The sequence below is a fragment of the Pogona vitticeps genome, chromosome 3 (genome assembly GCF_051106095.1).
Source record: "Pogona vitticeps strain Pit_001003342236 chromosome 3, PviZW2.1, whole genome shotgun sequence".
Classification (NCBI taxonomy): domain Eukaryota; kingdom Metazoa; phylum Chordata; class Lepidosauria; order Squamata; family Agamidae; genus Pogona; species Pogona vitticeps.
In genome coordinates this window covers 245,730,100-245,745,010 of record NC_135785.1, presented here as the reverse complement: position 1 = coordinate 245,745,010, position 14,911 = coordinate 245,730,100, and the positions used below count along the sequence as shown (strand labels likewise).

Sequence of the window (14,911 nt, the reverse complement as noted above, 5' to 3'; positions counted from 1 at the left end):
TATAAAATTTTGTCTTCCAAAACAAAATACACCAAAGAATATTAAAACAATCATGTAAAGAATCTCAGTATTTTCTACTGTTAGCCAACCTCTTGGTTCCTTCATAGGAAATAGGGAATTCAGGGTGCCAGGATATAGGCAGCTTGTGGCTCAGGCAAGGGACCCTTGACATTTTGGGGTGACCCCCCCCCCGCCTTGCTCCATGCATTGCTTGCTCCTGCGGAGGATTCCATTTGGATCTTTGTTTAGTAGCCTCATCTACAGTTCTACTGTGGTCTCCAACATGTTTCTTCCCAGAATTCCATCAAAATATTTCAATGACATAGTTTTCATTTTAAAAGTGTAAGACAAAAAAGTGCCACAGTTAAAATATTCAGGAGAAGGGATAGGTTCTGCACTATTTCCCAGACAGCTTTATGTCCTTGAACAGACAGTGGTGGAGGATAGTTTTAATTGTAGTCCTGTTTTTATTCGCAGAGGTAGTTTTTATTTATTTCATTTATATACCACCCCATTAGTGGATTGCACTGTTCTGGGTGGTCTACATATAAAACAGTGCAAGTAGCACAAACAAAATGGAATAGAAAAACCCAACACCAACATAAGAACCAATATTAAGCCCTGAAAGCCAGCGTATCGATGCAGGAGTCCAGAGGCAAAAAGTCAGGAGAGGCTGCCTTCAAAGGCCTCTTAAAAGAGATGTGTCTTCAGTAGCCTCTTAGTAAGAACCTCGTGGCACCGTGGTTAAACTGTTGTCCTGCAGTCAAAACTGTGCTCGCGACCCAGGTTCAATCCCAGGTAGCCGGCTCAGGGTTGACTCAGCCTTCCATCCTTCCGAGGCTGATAAAACTGAGCACCCAGCTTGCTGGAGGGCAATGTGTAGCCTGCATAATTAATTTGTAAATCACCCAGAGAGTGCTTTAAGCACTATGGGGCGGTGTATAAGCAGCACGCTTTTGATTTAAAATTAGGCAGGGAGGGAGCCAGGTGTAGCTCCCCCTGGGAGGCATTTGAAAGAGTTGGTGCCACTGCTGAGAAGGTGTGACCTCTTGTTCAGGAGGACTGCAAGGCAAATGTTCATACCGTCTCAAATGTACCAGCATGTTCACAGAAGCATTCACATTTCCAGAAACTGGAAAAATTCGTATCACTTTTGCTTCCTTGCAAGCTGTAGCAGAAAGCCTGTTTTAACTTTTCAGTGTCTCTTGTAATAAACCACACATTCCAGACTCCTAGACCCTTTCTCCTAATGTTTCTGCAAAGCTGAGAGGTTCATCTGAACGTTCGCAGAAGCATTCACGTTTCCAGAAACATATTGCTCACATGTAAAATTCCCCATTCCATTTGATAAATTCCTTTGTCAAAGCTATAATTCTTTTGTCAAAGTTACTGTTTGTAATTGAGTTTAGCTGCTTCTACTATGCTTTAGTGCTGAAGCTCTAAACCAGGAACAGTGAGAAGGTTGAACGTGCTGTAGGACTAAATGGCAGATCCATTTGCCATGGGGGAAGCCTAAGCAAGCCCTCATCATTACTACATTTTTTGTAAAGCTCCCTTTTTGCCATAGGTGAGTTGTGGGGCGGGGGGGGGGAGAGAACTACAGGTGAGTCGTAGGGAAAGGCATTCCCTCAAGGACAACTGCTGGCCTGTATTGTAATATTAATTTGAGCCTCGTTAGGCTATATTATGTGTGTAGCCATGCCTTGGAGAGATTCGTGGATACAGTGTCAAGACATATTTATTCATATCACTTTTGCTTCCTTGCAAGCTGTAGCAGAAAGCCTGTTTTAACTTTTCAGTGTCTCTAGTAATAAACCACACGTTCCAGATTCCTAGACCCTTTTCTCCTAACGTTTCTGCAAAGTGGAGAGGTTCATCTGAATAAGGAAAATATGTGATCACTGGAACATTGTTTTGGTCCTTAATGCTTAAAGGGCAATGCTGCACGGCTTTTAAAATCCAATTTATTTATAATTAATTTTAATTTTTTAGTGGCACTTGTGCCCAGTTTTTAGTTTTCAGTTCAGAGAGCTCAAAGTGGCATATGTGGCTTACCTTCTGTACCTTTTATTCCCACAACAACCCAGCAAGGTGGGTGATGCTGAGAGATAGAAAGACGAGTCCAAAGTCATCCAGTGAGTTTCATGATTCGGTAGGAGCTGGAACTGGGATTTCCAGAATCCCAGCTGAACACTAACCACTTCGCCACACTGGTACATAGTTGATGTCAGTAGGAGTTTAACCATTGGTCACAGTTGCAACAGCACCTTTTGCCTTTAGTTGCTTGCTAAAGAAGCTTATGATCTCTCCATATTCTTTTTTTAAAGCAACCATATGGTGTCCCAGTTCCATTATTAAAACAATAGGGATACAAGGAGAGAGAGCGAGAGAGAGAGTTCTTACCTGTGGCAACCCTTTGCTGGATTTTCCAGATAAAGAATACTCAGAATTGATTTCCCATTCCCTTCTTTTGGGCCACTCTGCAACTGTGCAGCTTGCCCAAGGCCACAGAGGCTGGTTATCCTCATAGGAGGCACAGTGAGGAATTGAACTCCCCACCTCTGGCTCTGCAGCCAGGTACTTAAACCACTGAGCTATCCAGCAAGCCCACAGATGCTTAAGTAGCAGCAAATAATGTTTTCAAGACAAGATTAATCAGTACATGATCTCTGTAATAGTACACATCCCTAGCAGTATGCTATCATTCTGTGATCAGAATTACAGCTGCTCTTCTGAGCCCTTAAATCTAAATGCCAGGGAGACCTCATGGATTAATTCTGGGAAAATCCCCATTCCACCCTCCCCTCACATAGAGCTGTTCTTATGGGTGTTAGCTGTGGTAGCTAAGCTGAAAGGAAACAGGGGAGCTGGAGTAGCTGGATGGCAGAGAGATCCTCAGTCTTGGTAATCAAAGAAGCATGGTTTTCTAAGCCAGCCAGCCTTGGCTGTAGTATAATACCACTGGTGGTAAACCCCATACCATTAAAATGGCAGCAGCTATTGGTATTGGTAACTTTTTGTTTTGTTTTTTAAAAAATGGCTCTGAAAATATGCCAATTTTTCTCAGCTAGTTTATAAACCTTCTTAAATATCATAACTTACATATGATAGGCTTGGTGGTCTATAAAAGAGACAGAGTTGTACTGTACTTCTAAAACAATATATCCTGTTTTCCATGTCTTGTTTGTGGAAGTAGGCAAAAGCTGGAAAAGATACCTTTCAAAGATCAAACGGGAAAAACCGACTGCTGAGGCTGGAATGTTATGAAGAAAGAATGAGGAAGAGGGAGAGAGACAGATGTGTAGATTTGTGGGGAGAACGGTGCTAAAACTCCCAGAATTTTCCAGGCCGGGGGAATAATGTGCAGTGTAGTGCATAAAAACCCACAGATCTGCACCCCTCGGGTATGTGTTATGTTAACATAGAGGGGGTGAGACTTTAAGGGAGATAGGGAGAACATCTGAGGGCCTAAATGGTCAGTTTGCCCTCTCTGGACCTTCAGGGGTTGTTACCTCCCTGTAACAGTCTCACCTGGCATACGCCAGGAAACAAAATTGATACCAGAATGTCAAATGTAAGCCATGAGGGGAGAGTTGGTCATAATTTCTCATTTAAACACAATTTCTCCTCTCTTGCCTTGGATCTATTTTAGCCTTAAAACATTTTTTTTAATGTGTCCTAGCTTTAGCTGAAAAATTAGGTTTTAGAATTGAGGACTGAACTTATATTCTTGTTTCTACGCATTGCTGGATAAAATGTTCCCATTTTCCAGTGGGAAAATTATACACGGCGGAGATCTTTCTATTGCTCGGTGTGCGTATGTGTGTCTGCTGGATGTTCTGTGGTGATTTATGTCATGACTGTGCATGTCGTTTTCTTCCTTGAAAAAGTATCCACCAGAGTATGAAATAATTCTCAGACATATCTTTGAAAATACCTTTTTCTTGCTATCGATATAAAAGGGGATGATGAGAAATGTAACATACATGTCTGTGTTCCATTAACATTTTGGGTTTCATGAGGATGGGGCCTGTTAATTACTCCTGGCAAAAGTGCTTTCTACAGCTCAGTGCTTTCTGTGAACAATCAGAATAATCTGCTATTGTTATTATAGTACATGGTAACCCCAAAGGCAAAAAGTAAGTTTTCAAGGATGTGTATGAACCAAAATGATGATAATGGCCATGGGGATGTAACCTACATACTATTTTTGTTCTTAAATAAGTAAGGAATATATTTGTTAATAAAGGCCTCGGCCTAGAATGCCTTTCGAAGTAGCTTCTAGGTCAGTGTCAAAGAGCGTGAGATAGAGTCAGTGAGTTCTGGCTTGTAGACCAATAGACTTGGGTTCGAATTCTGCCCTGCCATAAGAAAGCTTACCTGTTAAGCAGCACAATGGGATCAGCCACCGTTGGTTGTGCATACTTTGGAGACTCTCTAGATACACAGGAATATGTTTATAAATTTTAAATAATATCTACAAAACAAAATACAGTGATGCCTCGAAGATGAATTTAATTCGTTCCACGGTTAATGTTGTCTTGCGAAAAAAATCATCTTACGAAATGCGTTTTCCCACAGGAATGCATTGAAATCTAATTAATGCATTCCTATGGGCAAAAAAAGTCAGAACAAAGTCAAATTTGGTTTACAAAGGGTTTATTAAGTGCTCTTTAAAGTCATACATATTGTGCAGATGATTTCAAAAATTTCAATCAAAAAACTTTAGCTTTTTAAACATCATAGAAAAGCATTTAAAAACATGAGGCAGGAACGAAAATCGGAAAACATTCGTCTTACGAAACACGGCCATAGGAACATTCGCCTTGCGAGTCATCAACCCCATTGCCAAAACCATTTGTCTTGCAAGTTTTTTCTCCTGTGAGGCATTCCTCTTGCAAGGCACCACTGCATGCTTTTTTTAAAAAGTGTGTTAGTTATATCATTGTTCCCATCCTGGTTTCTGGTGAGGAAAGTTAGTGGCTAGCAAATCTTGTGTTCACAGGCATTTTCTGCACACCTTGTTTTTGCTGTTGCTGCTCTTTCTCTGCCACATTTCACCAACCACTTTGACAGAGGCCACAAAAGCAAGCACAGCACAACCAAGCCTCAGATTAGATGCTGCCTCCTCCTTATTTTGAAAGCAGCCCTTTGACTGAGACTTAAATCTGCTGCACTTTGGGTAGTCTGAACATTGTGGTGCTTGGTGTCATTGAATTAAAGTGTACTGGAAATGGATATTTTCACCCAGATAGCTCACTGACAAGAATGGAGTGGGACTGTTGAGGACAAGACATTTGGGGGAATCAGTCATTCAGAGGGTTGCCATAAACCGGAGGCGACTTGATAGTGCACAACAACCCCTGTAAAGTGGAAAGCGCTTGATCCCACAGTCTTTCTCCTCTTCGGTAATGGTAGAACTGGCGGATGGAGCTTTACACATACTAGAGCCAAAATGGGTTGCCTCCGAAAGTGTTGGACTACAATCCTCAGCACAGCCTGCCAGCAGAGCTGGTTTGTAAGGAATGGTAATTCAACATGCCAAGAGGGTGCTGGCATGGGGAAAGCCATAGTAGAACATATGCTAAGGGGAGGCAGATGACATTGTACACCCTGTGTGTATTGGAAAGGATAGGGTTAACCATTAGGGTTAAATCAATGACTTTCTGTGTAGAAGACCTTTACTCCAAGCTATGTGTGAAGTGGCTGTCAGAGGCTTTAAAAGTATCTGCGCAAGAGAAATACTTTCTCCCCCTCCATCTCTCCAGTGAGTAGTATTAGTTCCTCAGGCTTATATCAAATGATTTATGTCACATCTGTCTTAACAGAATACCAAAGGCTACGGTCAACCTTGCTTGGAGGTGAAAGATAGAGAGCTTTTTCCACATATATTTTTTTCCTTCTACCCCAGTGTAGCAGAAGAGGCCTATCCCCTTTTATATTTAGTTTTTTTAAGGCTGCAAAGAGAATATATTGCCTTTGACAGGGAGAATACCAAAGTCACAATCTCTTTGTAGACTGTACTAATGAATAGGATATAGCGATAGTGGTAAAGGGCAGATGAGTTAAAGTGGCTTCAGAGGTTTCGGATCGGCTGAGATTTAAAAGACTACAAGCATATTAGTCACCAGACTGAGAGCAGAATACTACAAGGTCATCTTGTTCCGGGTAGTGACGATAACAAAGAGAGAATCCATTGAACAGCAAAATCTGGTTTAATTTTTCAGCAAATTCAGCAAGGCTGAGTGGGAGAAGAAAAAGTTCGACAAAGCCATTGGGTAAGTGTAAAATTCTAAACAAAACAAAAATCTTTTAGCACAAATTCATGTTTGTTGGCAATATGGTTTTTAAGGCCACCCCTCTTCTTATGGCATTATGCCAGGCTGTCTGTTCCGTTTTCTAAATGTCTGAAATTTTCTGTCTTGAATACTTTGCTTTTTAAGGTCTGCCCTAGCTGTGTAAAGAATTGTTGCCATATTACATCCTGCAAGGGGGTGGGAGCACCTGCCCCACACCTTAGGGCTTCCAGATTAGCAACAACAAAATTTTAGGTTATGTAATAGCTTCATTTTATCTCTATAAAGTTCCAGATGAAGTGTTTGCATTCCTCAAAAATTTTCATTAGGTAATTGGTATAAAATTCAGGGGTAGGGGAAAAACTAATCATCTTTCTTTAAAAATGGCCTAGACTTGATGCCCATTATTTTTGAAGACTGCTGGGGTGTATCATTCAGGAAATAGCTCTGTATTTGAGTGGAGAAGGAAAATACCTTTTAAGTATTCTCTCTTGTTCTTTCTCCACTCAGATGTAGGGCTTAACTAAGCCTGAGCGTTCCCTTTGCTCAATGCTCTTAAAGAAGCAAACCAATTACTGCTGCCAGTGATGGGATCCTACATATGCTAATCTTGAACTTCTTGTCAGTATACTAGTGTGTTCCTGTTTTTGTTAAATTGTTGTTAAATTGCTTCCCACTTAAAGGGATCCTGATAGGGTTTTCAGAGTATGTGAGATGTACCACCTCTGCAGTGGATGCCATCCAGATGCTTGACCATTGCCTGGCTTCAATCCTGGAATGGACCAGGTCTAACAGTCTCAAACTGAACCTGGACAAGACAGACATTTTGCTCCAAGGGGGTGATCGGTTGGAGGGGATGGTCCTTAGGCTGCATGGCATTGTCCTCCCATTTTAGGGACCAAGTGCTCAACTTGGGGGCTTTTCTGGACCCGTTTTTTCCCTTTGGAGTCCCAGTTTGCATCTGTGTGCAGATCAGCCTTTAACCAGTTTAGGCTAATCACCCAACTCTGCCCCTACCTAAAGGAGGACTCCCTCAGTACTTTGATGCAGGCCATGGTCATCTCCTAAATCAACTACTGCAATGCTCTTTACATGGGACTTCCCTTGAGCCTGATCTGGAGACTTCGGTGAGGCCAAACCAGTTGTGGGTGCAAGTAAATTTGACCATATCACTCTGTTTCTGGCTTGCCTTCACTGGTTGCCTGTTGCGTCCTGGATCAGGTTCAAGGTTTTGATACTTACATACAAAGCCCTCCACAGTTTGGTCCCATGCTGTTTGATAAAGCATCTTTCCTTAATGTCATCTGCCTGACCCACAAGATCATCCCAGTTGAGGCTTCTCCGGGTAGCCACCCTGAGGGAGCACCAGAAATCATCTACAAGAGGTAGGGCCTTCTTCGTGGTGACTCCAAGCATATGGAACCAGCTTCCATAGGAGCTCCACCTAGCCCCCTCCCTGTTGATATTTAGGAGGCAATTAAAGACATTGCTTTTCAGGGAAACTTTCCACATCAACCCTAGCTAATCACCTTGTTTACCCCCTTTCCTCCGTCCACTCTGGTTTTATATGATTGGTCTGCTCCATCTGTTTTTAAGGGTTCGTTGTAGTTGTTTTTAATGCTCTTATCTTTTTTTGTATTGTATTTGTTGTAACCACCCAAAGTAGTGCCTTAGCACTAATGGGAGAAATCAGTAAAGTTAGTTCAAAGAATGGTTTACCATTGCCAACCCCCAATGAGTTTCCATGGCCATTGCATGGTTGACTCACCCTTTCATCCTTCCAAGGTTGGTAAATTGAGTATCCAACTCACAGGGAGGAAGCAATGTGTAGCCTTGTCAGATTTTACTGGGAAATATCTGAATGTCTTCACAAGACTCCAGCTTCGTGCAAACTCCCTATGAGAGACTTATAGACTTGTGTTTTGCACACAGCTGGCAAAGGTATTAACATCCTTTTAAAATATTCAATATGTTTTTACCCTGACTGATCTGGGTTTGAATTGCAGATTGGCTTGAAACCCCTTGTACAAAACTGGTATTCCTTAAAGTTTCTTTCAAAGTTATAAGACATCATCTTGCTATCAGTAGTTCATTGTTCAATGTACAGGGTCTAATTAAATCGTAGCCTCCCAGAGAGTGCTTTAAATGATATGGGATGGTATATAAGCAGCACATTCTGGTTTTTTTTTAATTTTCACCAGATGATGAAAACAATTAGACATAGAGTCTTGTTCAATGCCATGGTTACCATTGCTTTTAGGCCACAGGATGCGTACGAGCATCATATGTGACTGTTTCATGAGTATTCGTTCCTTCCAGGTCTTCCAACTTCTGCACTTGTGTTTTTTTCAGATACTCATTTGCTATCGTTGGCATTAACATTACAGACCTTGCCTATAATCTCCTTGTGAGTGGTGCTCTGAAAACACACTTCTACAATGTTGCTCCTGAGGCTCCAACGTTACCCCATTTCCAGCAGACATTCTGTAAGTAGATATGGGGGAGGGGAAACAATTTGTTGTCCTGGTGATATTTTTGCCCAGAATTGGTGCAGATGATCAGTTCTATAAAACTAGCTTTCCATTGATTGAGTCTACTCTAGGATACATTTTCTGTTGACAAAAATACTTCTGTCCATGATACAGGGGATGATTTCTAGCCACCCCCACCCCGTATGGTTTGACAAGATGTAATCTGGAGAGTTGGCCCACTCTTTGGTGCAGTGTTGGCAGGTGTGGAAAGCTGCAGGCTGAGGGAGAAAAGAAATAAAGATGAGTTGTTCGAGTGAATACCCTTCTCCTGCAATGGCCTCTGTCCCCCAGATCAGTGGTCCCTAACCTTTTCCGAACTGCAGATCAGTTGGGGGCGGCAGGGTCCGTGCATGGAGGGGCTGGAGTGAGTGGACATGGTGCACTCGCATGCATGCACAGGTGAGTGTGGCACGCTCGCAGGTAGACGTGTTGCACTTGTGTGCATGTGTGAGTGAATGGGGGTACTCGTGGGTGAGAGGTGTGCTCGTGTACACATGCGGGTGGGCGGTCCATGCATGCATGCGGGTGGGCGGGCCTTGCGTGCATGTGGGCATGTGGGGGGGGGACGGGAGATCTGTCTCCATGGCCGGGTCCTGCAAAGTCCATGGACCAGCAGTTGGGGACCCCTGCTCTAGATTACATTTTTACATCATATCTAATATTTGTCAACCTACATGTGACAAAAAGAGATAAATCTGCTTTGTGAGACCATTGATCATCTCAGGCTAAAGGAACACTTTCCTGTTTCCCATTTCAAAGGTTGGCTGTCTCCAAATAATCATAGAGTACTTGGCAAGTCTTGGAAAAATGCTTTGTTTTTCCCACCTTTGATAACTGGAACACATAATAAGCTCCTCTTTCCCAATATTGCTTGAATTCACTTCCTTTGTTGACTTTGTTCTCTCTTGGTTTCAGGCTGTGTTTTGATTATAACACATTGTTGATAAGAATGTGTCAGCCTTTCCTTTCCTATTAATTGACATTCTTACATACAAAGTGTTACTGGTTGTTGCAAAGAAATAAAAACCATGTTGATGGTCTTCTGCCAGGAAAAGGCAATGGGCGTTTTGGTCTTGTGCATCAGGGGAGTTACCAAGCTGAAGAAGGCTAATTTCTGCTTTCTGTGATTTGAGATTTGTGAAGTCATCAAATACAGTATAGGGTTGATGTTACCCCACCCCTGTGCTAGAGAGGAGAGTTCCAGTGCTCTGGATAGCTCTACATTCGCAGCAAGTCGTTCCACAGGCACAGTTGCACAACTAGTGCAATTAGGGGCACAGTCCTGACTACCTGCAAACTTCCACAGATATAATTTTATTCTATGCCAAATGCAGTGTGATTTCAGCCATGGAAAAATAGCACATACAAAGTGGAGTTTGGTCATATAGGTTTTCTGCATGCTTTCTTATAACAGATCCTTTGTGAGTCTTGAAGAACTCTGAAATCACTTAGCTTGTGTTTTGACTCGGTAGTGCCAGACCCCCTCCACCAGGTGGTGCTGTTTGGTTTGCACAACCAAACAAGCATAACGGTTGTTGTAGGTTTTTCAGAATGTTTGGCCCCAAAAACCTGAAACAGCCCAAAAAACCTACAACAGCCATTGGAATCCCGGCTGTGAAAGCCTTCAAGAATGCAAGCATAACATTCTTTGATTTAACCACTTTCTGCTCTATATGTTGCCACAACATATAGTGGTGCCTCACAAGACAAACGCCTTGCAGGACGAAAAACACGCAAGACGAATGGTTTTTGTGATCGCTGTGGTGCCTCGCAAGACAGCTTCTTCTATGGCCGTGCTTCGCAAGATGAATGTTTTTTGCAAGACAAATGCCTCGTAAGGCAAATGAATTGTTTTTGTCTTGCGAGATGAAAATTTTGCAAGACAGCACTACTCGTGGAACGAATTACATTCATCTTGTGAGGCACCACTGTATTCATTCCCCACTCTTTCTGCAGTGGTGTGATCCTTGAGGCATAGAAAGATCTAGGATCAGATTACCAAATGGGATAATCTGGGTAACTTTTTTTCCAACAGTTATTTCAAAAACTGTGTTGTAATACTCTGAAGAACATACATAGGTGCTGGGATATCCTCACCCAGTTGCTCTCAAGATCATTGGTTCAAAATCACCCCTCGTGGTTCAACCTGTGAACCTACACCAGAATCCACAAATCGTGGTTCCTAGATTGACAGACATTCTTATATGGCTCAGGGCATATTTTCAGGCTCCAAGTGAGCAAGGATTTGATCTGAGGGAATTTGACCCAATTCAAGCCTTCATCTCTCTAATTAAAAATGCTCCTTTTCAGAAATGGGAAGGGGAAATGAACAGAAGATGAGGTGATGTCAATCTGGGCAATGAGATTGTGAAAAATAAATATTAAGTACACCAGTCATTCCCAACCTGGGGTAATCCAGGTGTCCTTGGACTGCAACTCCCAGAATTCCTGACCAGCACAGCTGGTAGTGAAGGCTTCTGGGATTTTTTAGTCCAAGAACACCTGGTTACCCAAGCTTAGGAACCACTGAAGTAGACAGCAAGGAAAACCGTACTTTTGGTGGAGGAAGAGGTGCATGACTGAATTGCATCTTTCTGAGTAGTGGATTTAAATCAAATCCACCTTGTCACCTTTCCAGTCCCACAGGTACCTTTGCATAAAGTACTTCCACAGCATTTCCACATTTTTCCCTCATAGCGCTGTAAATGTGGTATTGTTTCTACTAACCAGTGCAGTTGAGGTCAGTGGAAAAGTAGGGGAGTAAAAGAGAAGCCACACATTTTTTTTCTAAATGCCCCCAGGCTGGGTGTCTGAATTGCAGCATGCTCTGGCTCTCGGGGAAAGAATGATAGCTGGACTAATTTGGCCTTGCAATTATTAGGTCAAATTCTGGCTGATTCTGCATTTATCTGTTCCCTTTGGCATCTGGTGTGCTTTTTCGTGTGGAACTTGGCCTCCAACCTCAGTTCAAAAGCTGCATTTAGGATACTTGAGGCAATGTAATAAACTGGGCTTCGCCTCCCTATTTATCTTTAAACGCTGCCGGATGTGTTACATACGAGGTGCAGACTGAAACAGGAATGCATGTAAGGTTCATAAAAATAATAAGCACAATAAGCGGAAACTTCGTGTTCTTTCTTCTGAGAGATATTTTTAATAACAAATGGTTATGTTTGCAAATTTGGACATTCTTATCTGAAGATATTGCAGAATATAGTGGAAAAAATACTGGCAGAGAATCATAATTTTTATTGCACTTTGTCATTTGGACATCATAATTAGGCAGTGGGACGGCTGACAAAATTCTCAAAAGCTGAAATTGCCCACTCTGGGTCTGTGTGCACTTCTGGTTTTCAAAAGGTTCATTCTCCCGACTCAGCAATGCTCTTTTTAACTCCCCGACTTCAAAAAGTATGGGTTGACTGCACAAAAAGCAAATTAAGGGGACTGCTTTTAGAAAAAAAAAACTTTTTATTTTTTATTTTTACTCCCAGAAATCATTCAGCAGCATAGCCAGTCCCAGGAACTGTAGTCCAAAAAGAGAGAGAAAAGTTTTCCAAATTCTGGTGATGTCACAACATTTCCTCACAAGTCTCATTTATTTATTTACTTTTTTTCACACACAAGACAACAGTTGTTAAAGTCATCTTCATGATGACTTGAAGAAGTCATCTTTTGATCATCAGTACGATACTCTAGATAAGTACATACTGATGTGAATGCTGACAGAAAAAAGAAAAGAAAATCAGTTCATTCAAAACAGGGTGTTGACTCAAATTTTGGAGGTGCTGTGAATCCATTTCTGGTTTCACTCTGAACTTGACAGGAGCTATTGAAGGTGATGAACTATATTTCCCAGATAGATTCAGCATCTTCAGTGACACTTGCAAAGTACTGAATCAACCTGAAATGGATTCACAGTGCCTTTGGAAGCAGAGTTGTCAGCCTCTAGGGACTCTACCTTAACTTCCAATTAGTATTTGGGGGGGGGTGAGAGAGACCAGAACCCACCACACGCACGTACACACTAATGAATGTCATGGCTCAGTTGGGGCTAGAACTTGGATTTCCCAAGTAATAGTCCAAACATCTGAGCTGCTATACCACCCTAGCAATAGCTGTTGATTTATAAACAAAAAGGATACCATTTTCATCTGTATTCTAACTGTCTGGATTTGTGTTCTCTTAGGCTACTTGATGCATGAATTCCATAAATTCTGGATTGAGGAAGATCCCATGGACATCATGGAATTTAACCGTGTGCGAGAGAAGTTCCACAAACGAATCATCAAACAACTCCAGAATCCAGATATGGCTTTGTGCCCTCATTTTGCTGCCTCAGAAAGTTTGATCAACCTGTAGCCATTAATCGGGCCCAGTTTTGAAAACACTGCCTCATTCTTGTGTTATGCCACCATCTAGAGATTAAATCGCTAATGTATTGAATGACCATAGCGATTGTATGCATGTTTCTTGGTGCAGTAATCGTCTCTTTCTCTCACTCTCTCTGGCATCTTGTTAACGCCGTTCCTTTTGAGGAGTTTTGTCATTAAAGCAGAGAGGTCATATTGCAGCATTTTGCAGTGTTAAAACATTCTGAATCAATGCACCACATTAAGTTTTGTTCTTATTTTTTTTAGACTCTCTCTTGCTCCCCACTCTCTCCTTCTCAATTCAGAATTAAAGAATTAAAGAATTGTATTTCTCTCTAGCTGTGGGGAGTGGTTTTGGGTTGTTTTGTATAAGTGAAATACCTGAGTTGAAACTTGTACCGTGGAAGCAAGCATTTTAACTTAACTGGATTTTGTTTTAGGGGAAATCTCAACTTTTTTTTAAGGGGTGTTATCAAGTAGAAGTAAAGCACCTTTAGGTCCCATTGATCTGAATGATATGTACTTAAAACAGTATCAGCAAAAACAATGGGAGATTGTATGAATTGTGCCCTGCCTTTGTACATTATTAAGAAGACCGTGTATGTGACTTGAGCCTTATGCAGGCAGAACATATTAAAATGAACATCCCCCACCCCTTCAACCATTCGTGCTTCACGGAAAAAAAGATATTTATGGTATAAATGCAGAGGAGTTTTAAAGAATTGTATTTGCTATGACAGTGTAGATCATGAGTGTTATAAGATTTTGACAGCATTGGCTGTGTTGATAGCAAACCCCACTCCCGGCACCACTACCCTTATAAATAACAAGGCATCTAATGAGAGGCTGTCTTCTCAGATGTTCATGATGGTACTGAACTACCCTTTTCGTACCACCGTGGTGGAACTGAATTGCATTGGTTTTGAAAATCCAGGATTAGTGGTTTGCGTTTGCAAATGTGTCATGAATTGAACATTTGCATGTGACTGATTAAGGGGTCCAAAATGGAAAATATCTATACTGTCTTCATTTGTGAAGTATCAGATTTCAAGCGTGGGTGGGTGGGTTGGTTGGGTTTTTTTTCAAAACTGACATGCACATGGTGTGTAGAAATTTCCTATGTAAACCTTGCTGCGATGATGGGTAGATGCACATGTAGGCAATGATGCTCATACATACAATTCATTTCTTTTTAAATGGGCTTGCAAAGGAGCAATTCCTGTTGGGTTGCAGCCAGCACCTCTCAGAACCATGTGTAGTCTATAGCAAACTGTACTTTGCCATGGCATTTCATACCCATGGTATTTTTTTACTATTGACTAATACTAGGTAGTTTGTGAAGTTGCTTGCATAGCAAGATTGAATCTGAGGTATTGCCTAATTATTTGTGGATTATATGAATAAACGACATCACTCCAAACAGGAAGTTCTCTGCGTGGTTCATGTGTAAAGTGCATCAGTACAGTGGACCCTCTACTTACGGAATTAATCCGTATTGGAAAGGTGGCTGCAGGTCGAAAAGTCTGTAGCTCGAGTCTCCATTGACCTACAATGCATTGAAAACTGATTAATCCCGTAACTGGCCGTTTTTGTTCCATTTTGGGTTTTTTCTGGTCTGTAAGTCGATTCTCCGACTGCAAGTCGAACCTAAATTTTGCGGCCAGAGAGGTCTGTAACTTGAAAAGTCTGTAAGTCGAGCCGTCTGTAAGGC

The 14,911-nt window shown here is 41.7% G+C and overlaps 1 protein-coding gene across 13 annotated transcripts in view; it reads left to right on the top strand.

Moving 5' to 3' along the window:
- ELMOD1 (ELMO domain containing 1) overlaps positions 1-14,620 on the top strand; it is a 49,697-nt gene extending 35,077 nt beyond the window's left edge. For all 13 annotated transcript variants that reach the window (XM_078390078.1, XM_072993654.2, XM_072993650.2 and 10 more), the window contains 3 exons: positions 6,228-6,278; positions 8,649-8,782; positions 13,017-14,620. In XM_078390078.1, coding sequence (XP_078246204.1) covers positions 6,228-6,278; positions 8,649-8,782; positions 13,017-13,189 — 358 coding nt within the window. In that variant the 3' untranslated portion in view covers positions 13,190-14,620. The remainder of the gene's footprint in view (positions 1-6,227; positions 6,279-8,648; positions 8,783-13,016) is intronic.
- The last annotated feature ends 291 nt before the right edge of the window (positions 14,621-14,911 follow it).